Source organism: Thermobia domestica, chromosome 11 (assembly GCF_964235325.1).
Source record: "Thermobia domestica chromosome 11, izTheDome1.hap1.1, whole genome shotgun sequence".
Taxonomy (NCBI): Eukaryota; Metazoa; Arthropoda; class Insecta; order Zygentoma; family Lepismatidae; genus Thermobia; species Thermobia domestica.
In genome coordinates this window covers 116,853,137-116,878,060 of record NC_137464.1, presented here as the reverse complement: position 1 = coordinate 116,878,060, position 24,924 = coordinate 116,853,137, and the positions used below count along the sequence as shown (strand labels likewise).

Genomic DNA, 24,924 nt, shown 5'->3' with positions numbered 1-24,924 from the left:
ATAAAAATAAATAGAACTTAACTCTTGAACCACCAAACCGATCTGCAGCAAATTTTCAACATAAATTACATTCGGGCCTGGGATAATTTTTATCATGCCATGCCCCGCAACATAGGAAGGAGAGAGGGATACCTACGTAAAAATTACGGAAAATACCCAATATCAATGAGCACTTTAGTAATAGTAAAAACGGAACATTCTACAATTTTTCCTTCATTTTAACCCAGCGAAATTGGGGTGCGTCTTAGATTCGAGGATGTCTTAAATTCGAGTAATTATCGAGAAATTCTTAATTAAAGATATTATTAACGCAGGAATGCAAATAAGCAACATAATTTTACTCATCCAAGAGAAAAGCTACTAGCCCACATCCCACAATAGAAATCATTTTCTTACCTTCGTCATGATATTAAATACTCGCCCGCACCAATGAACCACTCGCCCCGGGCGAGTGGTTATTTGCATCCCTGTATTAACGTGTTATTAAAACTACTTTTCTAGCCATAAATATTTTTAATTTTGTATCATATTCAATCATTCAGACGACAATAGTGTCCTGCGCTTGCGCAGGACGTGCGGGTTTGCTAGTATTTTTAATTCCACACATGTTATTAAATGTTTATTTTTACTCTTACAAAATGAAAGACAATAAATACTATAAGCATATGCTACGACTTTTAAAGCAATTCGCAATTGTAATATTAATTGCTTTGAATTGTAATTCCTGTAGCTTTCTAAACTCCATGGGAAGACAAATAACTAATACGTACTCATGCAACGGCAAATATTATATGGCACCATTTTTTTCTATGAACCAGTAATACATAAAAAAAACTTTACAGTAGGGGTCACTTCAAAAAAGTGAGGGAACAACTGCCCCCTCTTACCCCCTCCCTAAGCGCCGCCCCTGGTTATAACCATTGTTCAAAACATTTTCTTTTAACCTAGGAGGCAGTTTTGAAAACCAAACAATATAATAATACAAATCTAATTTGATACATAAGCCTAAATGTTTCTGGCCGTTAAATTAGGAAGATGCCAAACTAGTATCTTCGGTCGCTATGGCGACCTGGCACATTGGAGTTTTCGAGCCCTGCTTATAGCTTTCATATAAAAACACTAAGAATACTTTGTTATAATACACGTGCGTCAACATTTCATTCTATTCCTACTAAAATATATATATACTCGTGGAACAGATGTAAGATAGCATACGTAACGATTAAAGTCGTACTGCATAACTGAAAAAACGATTATTTATATCAGGCAGTAAATTGTAGACTCACTCATACCAGAGAGGAGAAGGAAACTCAATGTAGATACCCAACAAGCCAAAACATTACCTATTTTCTTCTCTTCTTTGGATATTCGATTAGCTTGAAAATACAAAATATCATTCTTATGCTATATCTAATCTGCAGAACATTGTATATATATATATATATATATATATATATATATATATATATATATATATATATATATATATATATATATATATATATATATATATATATATATATATATATATATATATATATATATATATATATATATATATATATAAACAAAGAACATAAGATTTTTCGAGAATCGAGGCGGGAATTGTCATGTTTTCCATCTGATCTTGAATTTGTAAATGCATTTCCCGTCTCAAATCTCGTCTCGTGGGGAACACTGTCGATCTGATCAATCAAAAACTTAGTGATATGTTTATTATATTCAAAGGCTCCAAGTTAGAAAAGACAGGTCTAATTATCGAATCTTCAGTGCAGAAGCTCGAGCTGTCAAACTAGAATATGGTTAATAGAACACTTTGTCATGTCTTCCTCATTAGTAGGGCCCGGATAATTATTTAATTACATATTTTTGTAGGGGTTATATTTTTATACCAAATCAGGGTAATAATGTCATTTGTGACCCATAGTGCCTAAAAACACCCATTTGAAAGTACATATATTTACATATTTTACATTTATGTACATATAATTACATATTTTACTCATGAGCACATAATTGTACATATTTCTTGGGATTTTTATGTTTTATAGGGATTTTTCGTACAAAAACTGTTCAACAATAGACTGAAAAGAAGAAAATACTCACCTCTCTTTGAATTTAAAGTGCTTGCTTTATTTTTAATTTTTATTTATTTACTTATTTTATATTGTTTCACTGCGTTCCACCCTTTTAAAATAGTATTAAAGCGTAGTTTGGCGGATTGGTAGAGAGAGTTGGACACAACCTGATTTGATTAGCAATCGTACACTCTCGGTCGCGGTAGTAGCGCTCACATCCTTACGTGAGATTAATAATTCAATCGAATTACAATCGGGATGCAGCTTTACGATTGCCTATCGTGTTTTTGTCGCAAACTCGCCCCACTAATATTTACCTTCAGCGAAAAATATTAAATCAGATGGGGAAGTTTGCATTCACGCAATTGATAACACTGAACTCTTGATTTACAAAAGTGAAGCGCATGCCGTAGGAAAAGTGTGAGCTATTTTATTGAATATTTAATCTCCTGTACTGTCAGCAAATCCTGTTTCCAAGATGCCAAAGGACAAAACCCCGTTGTCAATAAGACTTAAGCATTTCACGGAAGAGTTTGAGCATTTTTCCAGAGATGGAAAAGTGCTTTATTGCCAGGTGTGTGAGAAGGGTGTCTCATGCGCTCAACATTCCCAAGTTGTGCAACACATATCCACATCACGCCATCAGACCCAAGCTTCAAAACCTAAACCACAAAAGCAGTTGCTAGTAACTGAATCTCAAGCTCAAAGTAGTCCAGGGCCACGGAAGTCTCAGTTTTCAAGTGATCTGTGCCGTGCTATGGTATGTGCTGATATCCCTATTTGGAAACTAAACAATACAGTACTTCGTGAATTTCTGCAACAATACACACACGAAACAGTTCCAGATGAATCTACAATCAGAAAGCATTACGTACCTGATTTATATGTGGAAACAATGAACTCTATTCGTGGGGAAATTGGTGATGGTTAGGGATGCATTCGAGTCGAGTCGAGTCGAGATTTAAGCCTGTCTCGACTCGTCTCGAGAAAATGTTGTCTCGACTCGTGTCTCGACTCGAAAATATGTTTCTGTCTCGACTCGTGTCTCGACTCGACAGTCTCTGTCTCGACTCGACAGTCTCTGTCTCGACTCGACTCGAATTCGAGTCGAGACGTCTCGAAATTCGAGTCGAGACAAAATGTACGAGTTAAAATATACGCACACATCAGCCAGACCATCATGACTACCTACCTAATTGTCAGTATGTCGACTTTTGGCATGGATAAAAACGGCGATACATCTTGGCATACACGCAATGATCCTTGATAGGTCGCTGGAGAGAGCTGGCACCAGATGTGCTCACTCAGGTCACCTAATTCCCGTAAATTCCGGGAAGGGGGGCGATGTGCTCTGACGTCACGTTCAATCACATACCACAAGGGACATCACTCAAATGTCCGGCTCCAATTTCAATGAAACTTACTTTGCTGATAGAAGGCATGTATGCATCATTACTTGTGATGACAAATTTTTGCCATGGTGCATGTTTTCTATTTTCTTAAATAACTTTTAAGAGTTGTGATGTGGTTATTAGAGATTACTACAGAAGTCCCTTACTATCCTTTGTAAATGGAGCGTTAATGAAGAAAAGTGAAGAAAAACCATGTGGATACATATAAGTCCTGGGGGGAAGTCGTATGGTAGATATGACCTTGATGACAGCCATCTTGAAATCCACCATTTTGAATTAAGGTCAAGTTTTCAAAATGGGAATAGGGTAATATGATACATAATTTCGGGCTAGAATTAATTAGAAAAATAACGGTGAGGTTAGTTTTAAGATACACCCATTTGGCGGAAAGTTACAGGCATATTAATTGTTTTTACTTACTGTGTACGTAAGTCCCTTCTTACTTTCGTCTCAAGACCTGTAAATCGATCGCAGCGGCAGAGCCCGGTTTCGCACTAGTGTTTAGAAATCTTTAAACTCACTTGAGGCAACATTTGTGGATTATTGTATTGTATTTTGCCTTTAATTAAATTTGAACCCACTTCATGATCTTGTGTAAAGTATCACTAAAAGAGAATTTCAGTTTTTATGGAGAACGTAAGCATGGCAATTATAAAAGGTGAGTAAGGTGCGTATGTATTTATAAGAAAGTCTTTTGTGGTTCCGCCAACCTATTCTTTAGTTATTTTTTTCAAAATACTCATATCTCATAAATAAAAGAGCTATTATAAAATCTCTTACCACTATTCTTTAATACTTATAAAATTTTATTTATTGTAAAAGCACTGGCGAGATATTTCTTAACGCCCACTAAAATTATGGTGGAGTTCCTTCGTGGCTAACGGTTAGCATACTTGCTTTTGGCGTGGGAAACCTGGGCTTGATTCCCGGTGGGAGTTCATGTGGTTCGGATTCCACGTTAATCAGTAGGTCCACGTCTCACATAGCCTCGCTGCTGAACAGGACGTTAAACTCAGAATCAATTCAACTCAAAATTATGGTTTTGACTTCATTATTATGTCATTAGTTTAAACGCTCAACTGCCCAGTAATTATAAACATTGACTACATTATAAAATTGTAATTTGTGACGACTAAAATATCAGAAATTAAAAATTATTCTTTGGGTTTTGGAACATTTTGAACAACGTGAAAAACTGGTACTGCACCGATACAACACACCTTTTGGATTTGTTATAACATGTCTTACATAGCTTTGGTTCGATTCTCAACACGGACTGCAACTACCCGTTAAATTGTGCATCCGAAAGGCACTCTTTGTTAAACCTCGCTTATCACCGCTCATCTTAATAATATATACAACTTCACCGCGAAGCAAATGTTGCATTTCTCTCTTTCATCCTAACACAAAACAAAACTAACCACAGCTGTGACACGAAGGAGCTATTTCGAAAAGAAACAAGCTGTGCTTCATAGAGATGTGTACCAAATGATAGAAGTATAAAGAATTGTTTTCTTTCCTGTTTATTGATATCAGTTGGTGTTCTTAATGAGTTTACTCATTAGTTTAGAAAGAGTATATATGGAATTTGGACATATGTTGTACGTATTCTCCTGAGAAATTGATGAGATCAGAAAAGTTATAAGGACAGATGGAATAGGTTTAAGCGCATCTACGTGACTTTATCAAATATTTATTCTCCGTAATGGTACCACGCGGAAAACTTGGTATAGGCCTACTTTTATCTTTGCCTCCCTCTGTTAGCTGTTTCGTATCATATATATCGGATGGTTTTGATATTTCCTCTGATCATTAAAACAACAATGGTACCTGTGTGCGTGCAGAAATGCAAAAGCACAAGGTGACTTACTATTTGTTTTGGAAACAACAAACCCATTTCACGTGTGCGAGAAATTGAGCACAGCGATATCGGGTGTTTACTCACGGTCAGTTCGCAGCAGGAGTCCTTGGTAAAAGATTTGGCTATCTCGAAAACACTCGCAAAACCTTACAAATACAAAAGACTGCGCTTCAAAGAAAGTTTAGACACAGATGTTTCAATTTTCTTTTAGCATCTTTCTTCAGCAAAAGAGTCGGTTCATTGTATTCGAAAAAGGGAAGGGAGAAAGGGTGAATTTATATTTTATGTGGGGGGTAACGTTGTAAGTAGTATAAACAATACATACCGCTTCCGACTCTGTACTGAAGCACTTCCTTTAGCGGTATATCACTAGATCTATCCTGACCCTCATCCCACCTCAAGTTGTAAAGTAGAAAGGGACAGAAGTATTCAACATGACTGCGCACTTGAGTTTCAGTTCACAATACGAAAACCAGTGAGCAAGTAAACAGTCTTTTGTAGGATCGTGTTTTACTTCTTGAATTTATTTTTGAGCATTTCTGTGAATTCAACAACAGAACGCAGTAGAAATACGGACTAGTTTTTACTCCAACCATTACTTTCGCTCCAACCCAGGGATGCCACATTTATGATTTTGTACTAGATTTAGTGATTTTACTATTGAACTAGTGATCTAGTACGTACTTTGGGTAAATAGGCACATTCTAGTGATTTTTTTTGTATTTCTTTTCTGATGCAGACAAATGAGAAGGAAATGGTTCTTAAAATAAAAGGAAGAAGTATATTGCAGTTCAAAACAAATGTAGAAACCTTAAATTATTTTTTCTTTTCCCTCTGACTGAATGAAACCCCTGCTGTGTAACGACCTTAGGTAAACAACGGCTATATTTGGTCCGCTACCTCCTTTTGTTAGCCGACATGAGATGGGTTACTTTTTTTTCTGGAAGAAAGTGAAGAAATAATTATCCAGTACATTTACGTTTTGTCAGGCACACAGGCGCAGTCTGTACTTGTTTCCTAACGAATTTTAGCAACATAACATAAATGAAACATATGTACCAGAAAATAGAGGCAGTACAAACGGAAATTTTCATCTGTGATACATTTGATGAGAAATATAGTTAGATGTCACGTGCAAGCAATCTAAACATGTCCTATCCTGTAATTCTATTCGTATGTTTATGTAGGTGAGACTGAGAAATCAAGAAACAATAATAACTGGTTTTCTTCCAGGGGAAAAATCTAAATGTGAAGGGGTGTTACACTGGGACTTTAATTGCGTCCTTTGTACAAGATTAACAAGTAATAGCAATTTTTTAATTTATTTTAGTTCTTGGGGAAAGGAAGATGGAAGCGAACCCTCGTAAGGACCTCTGCAAGGAAACATGAATACTATCCGTCACTGTTTGTTACATTACACAAAATAGTTATATATATATATATATATTGAGTTTTAGTCAGGGTTTTCATTCTGCAGGAGAGGGGGGGATAGTAATACCTGACGAACATTTTCTATTCTCAGAGTGTTGCAATGATAGCATTTCCTCCATTATAACTTGGCCAAGCTAGTTGCATTATATGTAAGGATTAAGTTAGCCTAGAAAGCTTAAATTTCTATGGCTGTTTTACTCTGTACCCATGTTTCTCATTTTCGGTCTACGGGACTCTGTGTCCGGAAATTTTCGATGGCTTCCAAGTCGGAAAATAAGTGTATCAAAGGCATATATATTATATCTATGGTTATATGAGGCATGGATCTACAGTTTAAAGTGGGATACCGATAACAACTTCATGAGCTTCCACCGTAAATCGAACCAGAGTCTCCCGCGATCAAGGCGTATGTGTTAACCATACAGCCACGAGGAAATTCACATAAGCACACACACATATATATTGTTGAGTTGATTTTGACTTTACCGTCTCTTTCAGCAGCGAGGATATATGAAATGTAGACCTACTGATTAACGTGGAATCCCAACTACATGAGCTCGCGCCGGGAATTGAACCCGAGTCTTCCACGGCAAAGACGCGTACACTAGCCGCGGAGTTCACACACACACACACAGAATCAGAGTCCTCACACATCAAGGGTGAGAGCTGTGCCACTGAGTCACAGCGGCCACGGGGCTAGGTCGAGTCCACTTTACGTTCATAGTTTCTTAGTACATAAATGTTACGATTATGAAATAGATTTTCCTTAATGAGCTGCATAAAAACAAAAGCTTTCGAAATGCATTAAACAATTAGCTCGATTTGAGTGTGAACTTAAAGTTATATCAGAGTGTAAATACGGATACGCACCAAAGCTTGAAAACTTAATACACTATTTCTCCTATATAGTCAGCATGTATCAAGCAATCGTTCAGCTTTCATTTGAGAGGATGGAAATCGAAGGCCCCTGAACAACTATGTTTCTAATGTGCGGAATGTATTTATCTTACAGTGAACTGCTTTGATGCCAAGTGGCCTAACTCCAAAATTGAAATTTTCCAGGAGTGAAAGTTGAAGTTCAATATCTCATGAACAATCCATATTTCTTTTATGTTGGGAACCAAAACCATAACTACTGTATGTAGTTCATTGTTTTATAACTTAGTGTTTACAAAAATCCTTTTAAAAAATACCTATTCATAGAAGTGAATGGTACTTATCTGTACTAGTTCTTGGCATCTAAGCAGTCCATTTATTGTAATACTAGCTTAATATACCCATTCTTCGCATGGGGGTTGTATTTGGAAGTCAACACATGTGGAAGTATCACCATTCATTTCAGTGACCGTGAAAACTATGGATTTGACACTAGTATCAATCAATATGGGCTATTTATACATGTCTCGATATTCCTCACCCGCTGACACCCGGCCCGCATACAGTAGTAGCTGAATTTGCAAGTCATCGCTGATGGAAGTGTCACCATTGATCTCAGCGACCGTGAAAACTATGGATTTGACACTAATGTCGATCAATTTGGATTACTTTTACTACATGTCTTGCTAAACGCCCCCCTGAGACCCCCTGGTTCCAATTTTGACAAAAACGCTTCGCCTTAGAGTGGGACCTGGACCAAGAATCCGTGACCAAAATTTGGTAACTCTCGGTCAACTTGTCTGGTCCCCAGGTCGGTCCCAGTAAACGTCCCCCCCCGAGACCCCCCTGGTTCGAAATTAAAAAAAACGCTTCGTCTTCATCTGGGGCCTGGACTAAGGTACCCGTGACCAAATTTTGGGAACTCTCGGTCCACTCGTCTGGTCCCCAGGTCGCACACAGACAGACAGACAAACACACAAACAAACTCTTTATTTTATTTATATTAGATAAGATATACTATGTAAAATAGTCTCGTATCATAATATGTCATTTACAACAAATGTTACATTATATATTATCCGTAGCTCGTGATATGCTGCAACATATTAAAGCCTCACAATAGTTGGGCAAGCGAATAATCCAGAAGTTACGTAACCCTATTGCGTTCATGGGAACGAAAACACAATAATTATAACTATGCTAAATTACTATAGACTACCAACTGCTCATTCAGAGAATTTATGAAGTTCACTTTATCGCAATAGTTTTATACAAACTAGATTTAGACTACGGATAATAGTTTTATACAAACTAGATAATCAATTATTATTATTATTATCATTATATTTGCAGTACAACCAAATACAACGACATTAACTATTAGTTCTAATTAACTGAATTGAGCTGAAAATTAAATCTTGATCTTTAAAGATTAACTATTAATTTTATGCGTTCTGTACCTTTCTGAAGGAATAAAAGCTGGAATTTGTTTCAAGGCTGTTTCTGAGTGAATACTTTCTTCAAAATAATATTAAAAATTATAGAAAGATTTTCGAGACATTCGAGTCGAGTCGAGATTTTTAAGAGCCGTCTCGACTCGACTCGTGTCTCGACTCGAAAATTCGAGTCGAGAAATACGTTTGTCTCGACTCGTCTCGAATTTTACAAAGTGTGTCTCGACTCGAATCTCGACTCGAATTCGAGTCGAGATTCGAGACATATCTCGACTCGAGCGCATCCCTAGTGATGGTTTTATTTGGGTGTCAATTGACGAAACAACTGATGTAGAGGGGCGACATGTTGGTAATGTTGTAATAGGTTTGTTGAAAGATAATGAAGTCAGCTAGCCTATCTTGTTAACTAGTGATTTGTTGCCGCGATGCAACCATCAAGCCATTGCAAAACTCTTTAATGATGCTAAGGGACTTTTGTGGCCTGATGGTATCAAGCATAACAATGTCTTCCTTCTAGTGACTGATGCAGCACCGTACATGCGCAAAGCTGCAGAAGCTTTGCAAGTATTGTGTCCGAAGCTGTTACATCTAACTTGTCTTACTCACGCATTTCATCGTGTTGCAAAATTTGTTCGTTCTAGATTTTCACAAGTGGATGCATTAATTTCAAATACAAAGAAGGTATTTTTGAAGGCTCCCAGTAGAGTTGAGAAATTTAAAGAACTGTTCCCTGAACTACCTCTTCCTCCTCAGCCGGTACTAACGAGGTGGGGAAGCTGGATTGATGCTGTGTGTTACCAGTGTTGGGTAAGTTACTTGTAAAAATGTAACGCGTTACAAGTTACTTTACTTTCTCTTAAAATGTAACGCGTTAGTAACGCGTTACTTGCCCCCAAAAAGTAACTGTTACTTTACTTCGAAAGTAACGCGTTACTTTTAGGTCCGAAACTTTAAAAATGTGAAAGAAATTATGACTTCAATTTTCCGTACTACTATTACTACCACTATTATTATTATTATTATTGTTGTTGTTGTTGTTGTTGTTATTATTATTAGTATTATTATTATTATTATTATTATTATTATTATTATTATTATTATTATTATTATTATTATTATTATTATTATTATTATTATTATTATTATTGATTATAATAACACAATATATAAAAAGCAAGGTAGGCGGTTTGTATTAGAATACTAAAAAGATAGTTGATTGCCAACCTCGGTAGTCGTGAAGTCTAGGAGTCAAGGACATTGGTCACGAGCTTCTGAATTTGGGTTGAGGGTCTAGGTTGAGTATTCGGGCTCGAGCCGAACACTGTTAAAAGTTATAGGACACTGGCGAAATATCTTCAAAACTGCTCGGCCCGGGTTTAGAATTGTCAACAACTCGAGCAGCTCGGCTCACAGCTCATTCACTATCGACCAGAACCGAGAAGTAAGCCGAGCCAACAGCTCACCCAACCGACTCGGCTAGAGCCCTCGGCTCATTGAGCTGAACCGAGCAAATGGCTCATCCCTACCAAGCCGAGCCAGCTCGAGCCATCTCAGTTGAGCCGAGCCGAGCTGAGCTTGTTATAAAAAAAAATCTCTTGTGGTCTCGTTATCGAGACGAGACGAGATGCAAGTAGTGTCCCACCTCGTGAGCAACACTAAAAGTATTCAATATTACTGTTTAGCTGAATTTCTCATGGCTTTCGTTTTCCAGTGTAATCAGGCCATGATTTCAAGACGACTTAAAACGAACGAGCCATTTATCAAACTCGACTGGACTCGAAACTCGACGCAAAAAACTGAATCGGCTCGGAATTCGACTCGAGGATATTACCCTTGACTTGACTCGTGCTCATCCCTATGCGTTAGAAAAAATGGTTGCTTATAATTATTCTGCTAAACTAATTATATAATAATAACAATGTTGTTATGTAAAATTAAAAATAAAGAATATAGAGAAACATTACACTACTCTATAATCAACTGGACTCTAGGATAAGCAAACTGATCTGAAGGAACTCCAATATTACATATCATCAGCAAACTATTGTCTAATAATAAAGTAGGTCTGCTCATCAAAACAGTTTATTCATATTAACCCCTTACTCTAAATCGTTAATTATGGCACCCTAGTTGTTGATAAATATTTTCCGCCGGGGCACTTCAGACACTTTACTTTTAAATTCTGTCCACCTAGTTCACTCACTGAATGCACTGATTTGGAGCTGTCAAAATCTACAACAAAATCTTCCAGGTGCTTGCAATCAGTACACGTGATTTCCCAAAGGCTGTCCTCATCTTCAAAAAACAGCAACTGACACTACAAATTTATCTGTTTCTCTGTGTGTCTGTGACTGTCAGTCACTGACATACGTAGTTCATGCTCGATTGTTTCATTCTGAGAAATTCACTTACATGAAAGAAACATTTGTTTCCGAAAAAAATATACATATATTGTAGTTACTCATCTGAAATGTAACGCGAAAAAAGTAACGCAAACTAGGTACGTTACTTAAAAATTTGTAACGCGTTACCGTTACAGTTACTTTGGAAAAAATGTAACGCGTTACTAGGAAACGTTACTTAAAAAGTAACGCGTTACAAGTAACGCGTTACTTGCGTTACGTTACTTCCCAACACTGTGTGTTACTATGTTACGAACTTTGATGCAGTGAAACAAGTGTTACATTTTGATTCTGAAGATGCATCTTCCATAGAAATAGCGAAACGAATGTTTGATGACGGGAAGTTGAAGCATGATATTTCCTACATTCAGAGCAATTTTTTATGTCTCAGTAGTACTATTTAATCCTTGGAGAAATCATCATCTAGGCTTTCAGACAATCTTGAAATTGTTCGCTCAACAGTTGCTTCTCTGGTAGGTGTGAAAGGATCTGTTGGGGATGCAGTGAATAAGAAGATAACTTTCGTTTTGGAGAAAAATCCAGGCTATAAGACAATCTATGCTATTAGTGGAGTGTTAAGTGAAGCTAAATCCATGTCGTGGCTATTGAATACGCACCTTCTGATTTGTGCAAGTTTAAGTATGCACCAATTAATTCGTGTAATGTTAAACGATCGTTCAGTCAATACAAAGCTCTGTTGCGTGATAACAGGAGAGGTTTTGTGTTTGAAAATTTGAAACACATTTTTGTTCCTTACTGTTACGGAGATCGACTGTTGAAATAGTGAAAAGATTAATTGAGAATCTTTTGTTCTTCAGGATATTTTTTACTAAAAAGTTTTGAGTGTGTAATGTACGGGAAGGTTCTATAACGCTGGACGCCCATTAGATGTACAATGGCATAAACAAAGTTTTCGTAAAAATTCCTTCCTAAATAAGGTTAATTAAGATTAATTAGAGATTAGAGAGGTTAGGCTATGTTAGGATAGGTTACTATCTGTTGTACAGATAGGCGGGCCAGTGTTCTAGATTTCTCCCGTAATGTACAGTTGAACGACCTTTGGATGATTTCTGAAAGTATAAATATGAAGCAAGACTTTGTGTAGAGTGAAACGACCATTTAGTGCATAGAAACTCTTATATACGCGATAACAAGATAAGTTTTCTGACTGAAAATTTGAAACTCATTCTGTTTCTTAATGTTGCGGAGATCATGCTGGAAAAGTAACAGGTAGTAAACATTGCAATTGAATAGATATTGTATTTACCACATCAAATGTAGAAAACGTAATAGAAAATGCTGGTATTTTCATTTTACATATTTTGCTCTTTTGGAAGGGTTTTATTACATATTATTGAGATTTTATGTACATATATATGTACATATTTTCATTGTTTTTAGTACATAATTATCCGGGCCCTACTCATTAGAAAGAGACAGCTTTTCGTTAAGGTGCTTAGCCTCAACTTAGGTCTATAATAAATGAATTTATACAAAGCGTTCAAAAAGTCTCTATACACCTGAATCGTGGCAAGTCAAAGTCGAATTCAAAGTCACATGAAATAAAATTTTATGCGAAGATTTGCAACACTGCTATATTATCGCCTTGCGTGAAGTTCCTTTCTTAGATTCCAGTCGGCAAAGTGACGTTGAAGTGATTGTTGCATCTAATTAGCGGTCTCTGAAACAATGGTGTTAACTTTGGAACAATGAATATTCCTGGTTGAACATGTGTTCCGTGAACAAGGTGAGTACAGACAGACAGTCAAAGATAAGTTTGCAGCTAGGTTTTCGGATACACTTATTCCGAATCGTCACACTGTAAGGGCACTGATCGATAAATTTAGAGACATTGGAACGGTAATGGACTATGATCGAAGTGGTAGACCGTCAGTGCTCGATAAAGAAAAAATGCTACACATATCGGATGCAATGCAACGTAGCCCTCATAAAACATAGAGGTCCGCTTCGAAAACTTGCCCAGGAAGAAGCAATAAGTGTTGGTACGGCACAAAAGGCGGTTCCTAAGAAACTGCGTCTTATCCCGTATAAAGTGAGAGCGGTGCAGCAGTTACTTCCTCCCGACAGTGTAAAACGAGTGCAGTATTGTGATTGGTTTACACGGTTTGTTATGAACAAGTCTGACGATGTTTTGGATTTTTTTTTCTGATGAGGCCTGGTTCCATTTATCAGGTTACGTCAATGCCCAGAACTCACGTTTGTAGTGTGCAGAAAACCCACATGTCATACATGAAGTTCCTCTGCATGACCAGAAGGTAGGGGTGTGGATTGCAATATCCAGAAGAAGAATAGTCGGCCCCATATTTTTCAGACAAACAATAGATTCAACTCGTTATTGTGAAATTATTCACCAGTTCATTGGAGAACTAACGGAAGAGGAAAATCGTAATGCTTGGATACAACAAGATGGCGCTAAAGCACATACAGCTCGCCAATCCATGAGATTACTCGAATAATTTCAAAGGGATTGTGGCCACCTCGGTCTCCTGACTTGTATCCTCCGGATTTTTACTTCTGGGGTTATGCAAAGAATTCTGTTTATAAAGGAACCCCACACACACACACACACACACGCTACAAGAACTCGAAACAGCTATTCGAGATTTTACTCATAGCATTCCACATGAACAACTTGTGAGAGTATTTGAGAACAAGAAGAAACGTGTGCAAGAATATTTGGAGGCTCATGGGGGACATTTCCAACATTTACTGTGAAAATGTGTGTTAAAATGTGTGTGTGTGTGTGTGTATGCTACGCCCTGTGCCATAAAATATAATACATTTTGAGTAAAATAATTTTCTCGTTGCTTTGAATATGTGACAATTCAGGTGTATAGAGACTTTTTGAACGCTCTGTATTTGTTAAAGTTCGGTTCCAGTGACAGTTCTTAAGGTTTGGAGGGTTTTAAAAAACTGTCCGGACAATCTTTAATTATTTTTTAAAAATTTATTCTGCCAAGAATTCTGTATTTGTCTTCTCCTTTTCTTCATATTATTCTCGCTGTTGTCAACAGAGCAGATGTTTAATGAATAGTGGGAGTAACTTGATTGTCATGGAAATATTTGGCTTCATTTGATTTGATTTTCATTCTAGCGTCCCTTTCAGCAGCGAGGCTATATGAGACGTGGACTTACAGTTTAACGTAGGATCCGAACCACATGAGCTCCAGCTGAGAATCGAACCCGGGTTTCCCACGCCAGAAGCGTGTATACTAACCGCTTAGCCACTAATGTGCTCATCATGGGAATATTATAACTTATGGTCTTCCAAAAGGACTCATCGAGAAATGTATTTTGTTTTATAAAATATATTTCTGATTCCTATCAGAGAGTTAATTACAGAAGTTTGCAGATGACCCCAACGATAATTGCCCAGAATGGACAAGGAATAACAAGTTCAATTTTAATTTTAGAATATGTATTCATATTACGTTTTCTCATTATTGTAGGGTGTACTGGATCCACAGTAAATTTTCTTTTAGCGGATTATCATTGCAGAATCTACAATGCGTCGCACAATGACTTCAATTTACAAATCTCCGGATATGACGCATACTTTCTTTACAGTGTTCATGTTGGAAAGAAATATGAAAACTTCGATTTGTCATGTGGATTTACAAACATTAATTTTCCATATTGTCCTGGCTGCACTGACGAAGTAGAGGATATCCGGCAGAATAATGCACACGCAACTCCAGATAATATCACATTTGCTTAGTCGTTCATGCATACATTCGTTAGGCAGGGAGAAGGTGTCAGGCGGGGATCCACCGGTCGTCCGAAGCACGTGAATGCTCTGTCAACAACAGCTGGGAGTAGGTCACTTGCCCAGCAAATAAATGAAATCACTCCTAGTTTGCGGAAAATAGTGGGATTTCCCTCCCGTCTTCGATGATAATACACAGTACAGGTCCAACCGGCCTGGGGCGAAGCGAGTTCGTCAGTTGCCTGTATTGCATGCCCACAAAGTGACGTAGTGACCCTGAAGGCTCAGTGAAGCAAGGTTTTTCGTTGAAGGAGCACAACAACCAACAAACATTAAAGAAAGACGTTAGCAACTAGTTGAAGGAAGGGACGTTGAACTGCTTTAGATGTGAATATTAAGGAAGTTTTCATCCGGTAAATCTTGTTTCCTCATTTTTTTATATTTTTTTTTTATTATTTTTTTTTTAAATTTGCATTTGCACGTGTAACGAAGACCGCACTAGCCTCCAGAAGCAGAAGGAAAGAAAACGTCACCAGAACACCTGTCTGAGTAGAGACGTGATCAGAAAGCGAGCAACATCCTTGATTTCAAGAACTGTTTCTTTTTTTATGTTGATGGAACATCTTTCGTAGGTGCAGTACATACGTACGTTTATTTGTTTGTGTGTGTGTGTGTGTGTGTAAATGTAAGTGAGTGGTATAATAATAATAATAATAATAATACAACATGTGGTGCCAAAGGAACTGTTGGGTGTTTCTTCTGTTCGCAGTATTCTCCTGGTTTTCCTGTTCAAATTCCCGTAAGTATTAGTCGCTATTTCCTCGTTTTAAAGCTTTTTTCTTTCAATGACTAAAATCATAGAGTTACTCTATGCTAAAACATAAGGTAAACTGCTAACAATAAGTCACTTAAGTACAATACTTTACCAGAGAACGTATACCGTAATTCACTCTCTCGTAAGAAATATTATGGCGGGTTATTGTTTTCTCTGAAGCTAAGCTTCTGTTGCTGCTGACCATTATCATAATTTGCAATACAGTTCTTCTATATCTTATTCAAAGTGACCAGAACTTTTACTTTCAAAAACGGGACGCATACGTATCGGCGACGGGGGGAAGGGGGTGACTTCCACATTCCATTTTGGGACTCAGCAGTGTTTTCAATTTACAAAATACACAAGTGAGAATGATATCATAGCGTTTCTAACTTAAGTGCTACCGAACAATATTTTTAACTACTTCAACACTCAGAATTCCCACTCAATTCTCATTTGAATATTCAGAAGTTCTAGGCACGGCTGAACCTTCCCAATGAGTGTTGGTACGGAAGAGTATAGAATTAGCATTGACAATTTATATTTTGTATAATAATTACGGGACACCTAGGTCATGTTTCCTGAAAAACGGGACATTTGGCGTCCCGTTTGAGAATCAAACAAAAACGGGACAACAGTTCAAAATAAGGGGCTGTCCCGGCTAAAACGGGACGTCTGGTCACCTTGATCTTATTGTTGTTATAGTGAGTATAAGTGCTTCACTTTCCATCTAATGTCCTAATATATCATATGCGCGGCATTAGCTGAGATCGCTTGCGTTCAGAGAAACCTAATAATCTTGAATAATTCTATTTTGATTATTGTTGCCAAGTGTAGGTCTAGGATAGTCTACATCCAGTGTTTCTTTCAGAAAAAATGTTCTGGGGGCACATATTATTTTCACACGATACTATTCTATTTATTATTGTATAGACGATTATTTTGGTCTCCTTCGGGGATAGTGCCCTCTCAAAAACATGTCTGGAAGAAACAGTGTCTGATCACTACGTACTGTGCTCAAAATGTTACAAGCCTTTATAGAAGTCAATTGTTGCATATTATCTTAGCAACATATAAATAAATTCAGAATTGTCGTAATTTTGCTTAACACTACAAGTACTCCCGGAGTAAGTCTGAAGTTGGGATCATTTAAATCAAAATAGTGTTTGAGGCGAAGAGAAAGAGTGATTGAAAGTATTCCTTACGCCTTCTTGCTGAATACCTTCCCCATAAAATATATTGAAGTATTATGTAAAGCTTTTCAGCTGTTTTTCCCATCTCGCTCTAATTCGTCCAGCGTAATCTAACAGACGTTTCCTCAGTTGATTGATGTGTGGTTACCGCACTGTCTCCTCTCTCTATCATCTCTGGGAATAGTACCAAAGTTCACTGTTTCTCAGCTCAGATGCCTAACCAACATTAAAATATGTCCTAATTACTCTAAATATATTATTATTATTATTATTGATCTTAGACTTTAGCGTCCTGTTCAGCACCGAGGCTGTTATGAGACATGTACCTACAGCTTAACGTGGAATCCAGACATGAGCCTGTCGGTATTAAACCCAAGTCTGTGCTGACGGCGCGTTTGCTAACCATATAACTATGGCGGATCATGTCACAAATGAGCAAATGTATTTGCATTGTTCATATTATTATCAGTATCGATTTGTGGTATGCAGAAGCAGCGGTTGCAAAATCAAAAGCTATGTGCGTACGGCGAGTGTCCCCTCCCCCCGCGTTCCTGAGTCTTATTCAAATCGTATTCAGGAAACATGAAAAAGAAAGTATCTTCAAGCTCTATTTGTATATTTATTGATTTAAGTACATTCTCTAATATAAGATTTAATATTTAATACATATTTTTTCTTTAAAAACTGAACAACCACTGCCAATGCATGTTTTTACACTACTTATATACAAAACTTCTATGCTGATGTTATTGAACAAGAGATAAATAGAATATATAGCATATGCTGTAAGACAGGAATGGCGTTACGGAAAAAGAGCATTGCATATACTTATACATGCAGTTAAAATTATTTCATTAAATAAATCATAGGTACGTTATTAAAATGGAAGCTCATTGTTCGTTTTTTTTTCGAGTTGCATTTTTTTAAAAAATATTTTGTTATTGAAATCTGGAATGTTGCTCACTAACTCTCTCTGAATAGAAAGCGCCACTACTGCAGATATTTCTCGCTTTATTTTCTTTAGGGTAGAGAAACACATCTCTTATCCGACAATCGCCATTTTCTTAGCATTTCTTTATATGAACATATGGGATACAAATTCAGTTTTCAGTGACAATGTGTTTTTGTCTGCTGCTCCACTGTAAAGAAGCATGAAATCTTAAGATTTTTTCCTTCGAAAATTTAAAAAGATGAAATCTCTAGCTTTACGCCCCATAATTATGCCCTTTTGGCAAAAAGAGACAGATGATTATTGAAAGTGAATGATTGTGAGGTTACTTTTTTGTGTTCTTCCACCGAAAATCAAACATTTGATAATGTGAACCAAAGACACACAAGCTAGGCATTTGACCAGCGGTATGAATTTTTCTCCTTCACAACAACATTTACTAAACATTAATATTTTGAATGATTTTTCGGTTTTCAATCAATGGGAATTATCATGAATTGGAAATCTATTGAATTTGTGCTAAAAGTACTCTGAATGTAAGTACTCTGAAACGAACGATCCACGAATCGGAGAATTTTATGAAAACGATATTAAATAATCGATTACTCATAGAAAGAATATGCAGGGCCGGATCTACGGGGGGCAATTCGGGGCACTTGCCCCGGGGAGCAGCTCGTTGAGAATATGTTGGGGGTGCCATTTCGATGTAGGATTAATGCTGGCAAGTTTGGCTCAGGCCATGTGGACGATGATGGGATGATAGGTTGAGTAAAGAAAGTGGGAGGAAACGGGAGAACACTGAGAAAACTCGCCAACATAAGTCAAATAAGAGGCATATTAGCACAATTTCAACATGTACTAACTTTGATCACTAGAATTAGTTCAATGAATTTACACTTTGTCAGACCAAAAATAAATCAATTGGTCTTATGAAAAGTGCTGGAGAGACGTTTTTCCTTTGTTAATTGGTCGGTATTACTTATTTTACGCGTAGCGATTAAATTTTGTCAAATACAATCGACACTATTTTTTTTAATGATGATAATAAAGGTCGCTGAATGTGCTAAACGTATTTTATAATATATAAACATTTTAACCGATACTAACCTATTTCACAATTAAGAAAGGAATATGAAAATTATAGAAAATCAATTGTGAGACAATAAGCTGCATGAACTGGACATTTTGTTGACATTTCGTTGTTCTCTGAATCTGATGTAAGTAGATGTACTTAAATTTTATTTAAGGTTTAATTTAACTTATTCTGTTTATTTTTTACTTGGTGTTTGAACAAGGCCAATTGATATTAAAACTTACTCCTACTGATTAAAATTTAACTTACCTCGGTGTTCAGAAGTTGTTGGAAGGATTTTTGATTTTGCACATTGCGTTCGTGAAGTCAGCGAATGTGAGCTGGTGAGGGCGGGAGCAAATTTGAAAGGGTAACGTTACACAGCCTCTTCCACCAACTTACTCAATTCTGAATGGCCATTAATTCCAAACATTTCGACGTACTACACCGAAAAAAAAAAAAAACGCTAATTCTTAGGAGACTTGTTTACGAACATAATCTTTCAAGATATCTTGCACTTACTATATTAAATCTGTCGTTAGGTGTTTTTTTTTCTTTCTTTAGAACTTTTGAACTACCATTCTCAAAGTTGAAGGAAATATAATCGTGTGAAAAATGTAAAGTATATTTTTTTTTGTTTTGTTCTGTGCTGAAAATCGGGACATTAAGCATCCCGAGAGGTATTTTTGGGACATCATTACGCAGATCTCGATTCCGGTATGGTCTCTGAGACTAAAATTAGATCAAGCTCTACAGCCATAATTGAGAAACTCTTAATTGCACGAAGGCCATACATGCAGGGGCGGATTAAGGCTTTTCGGGCCCTGGAGCCGACTATTTCAAGGAGGCCCTATGTTACGAATAATTCCAGCGCATAAAGCTTCTTTGCCGTCTTCCTCATAGGCTTATCGAAACACCGAGAACTATGCTGTAATATTTCAATGTGCTCCAAGTTTACAATAATTAGTTTAATTACATTCTTTATTAATAGTTAAATGCTAATATACTACAGTGTATGAGCATTTTTCCCAACACATGTTATTAGAGAATGAATTTTTAGTGTCTCAGAGAGCCCAGATTGATTTGAATAGGAACGATTTATTGTTAAGGAGATTTGAAAAACCTCCTAGATTTGCTCTAAGTAATGACAGAGATATTTCAAAGGAATTGTCACCACAAGCTAATAATTTGGTTTGTAATAGAAGCCCAAAATATATCACTCCCTCACAAAATAAGTATAGTGAAGACGCTGGTGGTAGAAGACTTAAGAGTCTGCCTTACTAAAAATAATACAAAATTTACCATTTTTCTTTTGCTTGTTTATTCATAAGTGAAAGGAGATTATAAACTGCAACTTACCACAATCATAGATAATGTTATTCCACAACAGAAAATATGAACCTGAAGAATGTTCAGTGTTGCCATCCATAGAAATTACAATGTTGCCAGAATAGCAATTTCCCTAAAATCTAAGTTAAGGCAGCGACTAGAAGAACGAACTCAAATGCATTTGATTATATCACGTTGTTTTGGTTTGCTGTGAACTACTTTTTAAATAATAGTTATATTTGGTTTGTAATAAACGAAATAGTTTTAACATACAGTTATTAAAATTAAATAATAATGCTATTTAAAAAGTAGTTCACTTCATTTGACCTAGAGAATGGGAACTTCCTTAACTTCATGCTTCCCTCAAAGTACAATTCTATCTTACGAGAAAAGGTGAAATCTGTTTTAAGAAAACCAGGTTTCATACGTTTCACATGACATTCAAGATTAATTCATCGTCTTAATAGATAATACAGTAAGGCAAGAAATTCTAAATGAAGTCCCGAAGGCTAATTGATGAAATTATAACCAACTTCCTCTGACTCAGAGGTCAAATCAGTTGCCAAAAACGGAAATCAATCAAAGATCTGAAATTTGTAAATAGTATTTTGGGACTCAGTTTTGCATGAAATAAATCGAGTGAACAAAGAATACAGAATAAGGATTTGACTTTGCAGAGGTCTCTTGATTTCTTATCAGGTCATTTGAACACAATCTTCAGGCTCAGGAATTAAAAATTTGACAGATGGCTGTCGGAAGCCAAGGTTATTGTTAATATGATAGATGTGGAAGATCAGTTCAAAGAAAAGCATATCTCGAAGAAGAAGAGAATATCAGGAGAGGATGAAGCGAGACGTTTGACTGAAGAGGATCGCTTAGACTATCTTTCATCAGAATTTTTGACCTCTGATGGAAAGAACTCTTTAGTAGAAGGGACAGGCTCAGGGAAGTAAGCAAGGACTTCAGATTCCTTAGAGGAAGCTCATTGTATGAAATGTTTTCGGAGGACTTCGAAAAATCGTGCGCGGAGTTCGCTTTGAAATACCAAGACGATTTGAATGCTGTAGAATTATGTGTAGAAATTTAAAGTCTTCAAGACGAGGCTGTTGTATTCTTGCCCGACGTCAAGAAGTCCACCTCAAGGGACATACTCGACGTGATCACCGAAAATGACTTTCAAAGTGCCTATCCAAACGTCTCAGTGGCTCTTACAATTTTTCTTACCCTTCCGTGCAGTGTGGTATCTTGTGAAAGAAGTTTCAGCAAACTAAAACTCATTAAAACATACTTACGTTCAACAATGGGGCAGGAAAGGCTCTCAGATTTTGCAATATCAGCTGTAGAGAACAAGATCGTTCAATCAATTTCTTACGGAAAGAATTGAGGTCTTTGCAGAAAAGGAAGCCAGAAAAGTGTTTTCGTGAGCGACGTTACAAAACGAGAAGGGAATTGTATAGAATATCGTTATTAATAGGTACTATAAATAAAAGTACTTGTTCTCTACGTTTATTGCTACATATGAATGGATGTGGAATGTGTGAAACTATCTACCTTGAACTTAAGCGTATATTACTAGAAGAATTATCTACACACAGGTGGAAGGCCCACACACAAAGTGAAGCCAATATACACATGCGAGGAAAAGCCAATATATACAATTATCTACATAGAAGTGGAAGGCCCATGTACAGAGTGAAGCCAAGCATACAAATGAAAAGCCGATATACACAATAGGCGGAATCATAAAGTAAGCCAATGAAGAATTTCTTGAAGCCTCAGGTCAAGTTATGAATTCATATTTATAGAAAAAAGTTTCTAAATAACTTGTTTAAATTGTGTATTTTTTGTTTATTTTGCGTTAAAATCTGCAGAACATTTCACAATAAGTCCCAATAGATGTATGCAACAAAGTTGCATCTTCTTCAACCATGTTTTTTGTGGATTTCTTGCGAGGAAAATCTTGAGAATTTAATTTTCAGTACAACAGAGTATTTTATTTTCTAAATAAATGAGCTTTAAAAAACGATCTCTCAATCTGTTTTAATAAATATCATAAACATTTAATATAAATATAAGGTAAGCATTGCATAATGTATCGGTTTGTGTTTCGATTAAACGAAAAATTATCTTCTGCAGTGTACGTTTAATATTTCTCACTTTCTAACTTTTGGGTACGCTTTCAAGCTTGTATGTGGACACAAATTTCAGTAGAAGTTATAAAAGGAAGAAAGATGGCAAATGATTTAAACTTCTTGAAGTATATATTTGAACATAAGATTTCTTCCAATACCTTACATAAGGTATTTAACTTGGGAGGAAAGGGGGCGCCAGAAAAATGTCTTTGCCCCGGGCGCAATATTTCTTAGATCCGTCCCTGAGAATAGGTATACTTCTGTACATAGTAAGATTGTTATTCTTTCACCGTCACAAGTTATTTCCCAGATTATAAGTGACTTGGCGTCCCTGGTTCGATCCCAGCTCGCGTCAGGTGGGCTTTGTGATGGACGAACACCGTGTACGCGGGTTAACTCGGGGTTCCATGTTTCCTCCCACTTTCTTCATTTCATTCATTTTCATCATCTTTAGCCTACACAGTATAAATATGGAATGTAAAACTGAAAGATTTCATTTCATGAGTGTTACTTGTACGACAATGAAAAATATCGATGAGAGATTAATTTCGAATTACTTAACTGGGTGGAATGGGAAGAAATATCGTAAATATTGAGTCTATTACAGTTGTGTACATCGTTGGGTGCATTTATACTTCATTTTTCATTAGACATGCTTCCTGGTATACTATATTGGAATCTCCTGATTTCATCGTTGGTAGTATGACAATACCAACAAAAAGAAAAAGAAAAAGAAGGAAAGAAAGGAAAATCTTGCTTAAGAGAGAGCCGACTGGCTGTTTTGAGGCAATGAGCATTCTTAAACACTGTATCGATATGAGCACAATATTAAAATACGAAACTATTTTGTTTTGATAATTCCTCTGTTTTAACCATAATCAATATTCAGGACCAGAAACGCCCGCAGAAGTTTTTCCTGTCCGGAAGAAGGGTAAAAGTCGGTAAACAAGCGAAGTCGGAATATACAGACCTTGATGGAAACAATATTCTTCATGTAATACAATCAGTGGTCGAAGTGAGACGGTATGCGGTGGTATGGAATACCGCCTCTGGGTTTTCGTTGATGAAGACATACCGCCTCTGGTCTTTCAATGATCAACACATACCGTTACTGGAGAGTATACGCTAAAATATATTTAATAAATCCAAGTTTACACACAGTAATTGACGAATAGATTTGCACGTAAAAAGATTTTATTTCATATGTAGAAACAATTTCTAAGTTGGCAACACCATCATTTTTGTTATCTTTTTCCTACCTTTTGTTTTTAAAATCAGGTGTCTTCAAAGAAGTTCATCTAGTTTACATTTTGATGTGCCATATTGAATTGTTTCTTTCGTATGTATGTGTGAGTGTGTCTTCTTGTCTTAATTCACATAAATGTTGTATTTTGAGCATGAGCGGATTTAGGGGTTGTCTACTGTGGGGGCGATTCTTCCGGGGTTTGGAATACTTCTCAGTCAAGTGGGGGTTCCGGGAGCAATCCCGCAGAAAATTAATATAAACACTCGGTTTTTGACCAATTTCATGTATAATTCTCTATAATACAACATAAGGGAAATATATGTAGTTTTTTTCAGAGAGTTTTCGGCGAGGGATCAAAGTATCTCCATACCCCCTCCCTCGTAACTAAAGATAAGCTCTCTAGTGGTTTTCAGTCATTATGTAAATAGAACTGCAATCTTTTAGGCAACATACCCTTATTCTATTTCAACATTTAGATAGCCGGTAAGCCGAGTCAAAATCGTAATAAAACATACCACTTCTGCTTTTTTGCTCTTCGAACACTGAATACAATTATTATTGACTTATATACCATAACTTTATTAACTACAGTAAATATATTAAATACTATAGTAAGTGAGTAAGCAAATCGAAAATGTTTGGGCATGTATTTGGAAGAACCGAACCCCTTCCGAAAATGCAGACGAGAGAATTGCCCTTTTACTCTCCGCTGTAGTCTCTCTCTCAATCAGAAAAGGACGGAGTCTGCGGGCCATTAAAACATGACGAACCCGCCTGCATGGCTGGCTCTAAAGTTACGCCGCTGCTGAAATAATAATAATAATAATAATAATAATAATAATAATAATAATAATAATAATAATAATAATAATAATAATATTTTATTATAATTGCACTACCACCCAAGCATAATCCCAGAAACTTCTTTTTATAACAGCTACAAGATTC

General features: G+C 36.6%; 1 protein-coding gene and 1 long non-coding RNA gene across 5 annotated transcripts in view; one reads left to right on the top strand and one right to left on the bottom strand.

The window, feature by feature from the left end:
* The window catches only part of LOC145664384 (uncharacterized), a 338,163-nt gene that overhangs the window by 231,274 nt on the left and 81,965 nt on the right, over positions 1-24,924 (bottom strand). The window lies entirely within an intron of this gene.
* The window catches only part of LOC145664383 (melanization protease 1-like), a 59,711-nt gene continuing 50,051 nt past the window's right edge, over positions 15,265-24,924 (top strand). Inside the window, exon 1 of the mRNA XM_081731046.1 lies at positions 15,265-16,040. Coding sequence (XP_081587172.1) covers positions 15,968-16,040 — 73 coding nt within the window. The 5' untranslated portion in view covers positions 15,265-15,967. The remainder of the gene's footprint in view (positions 16,041-24,924) is intronic.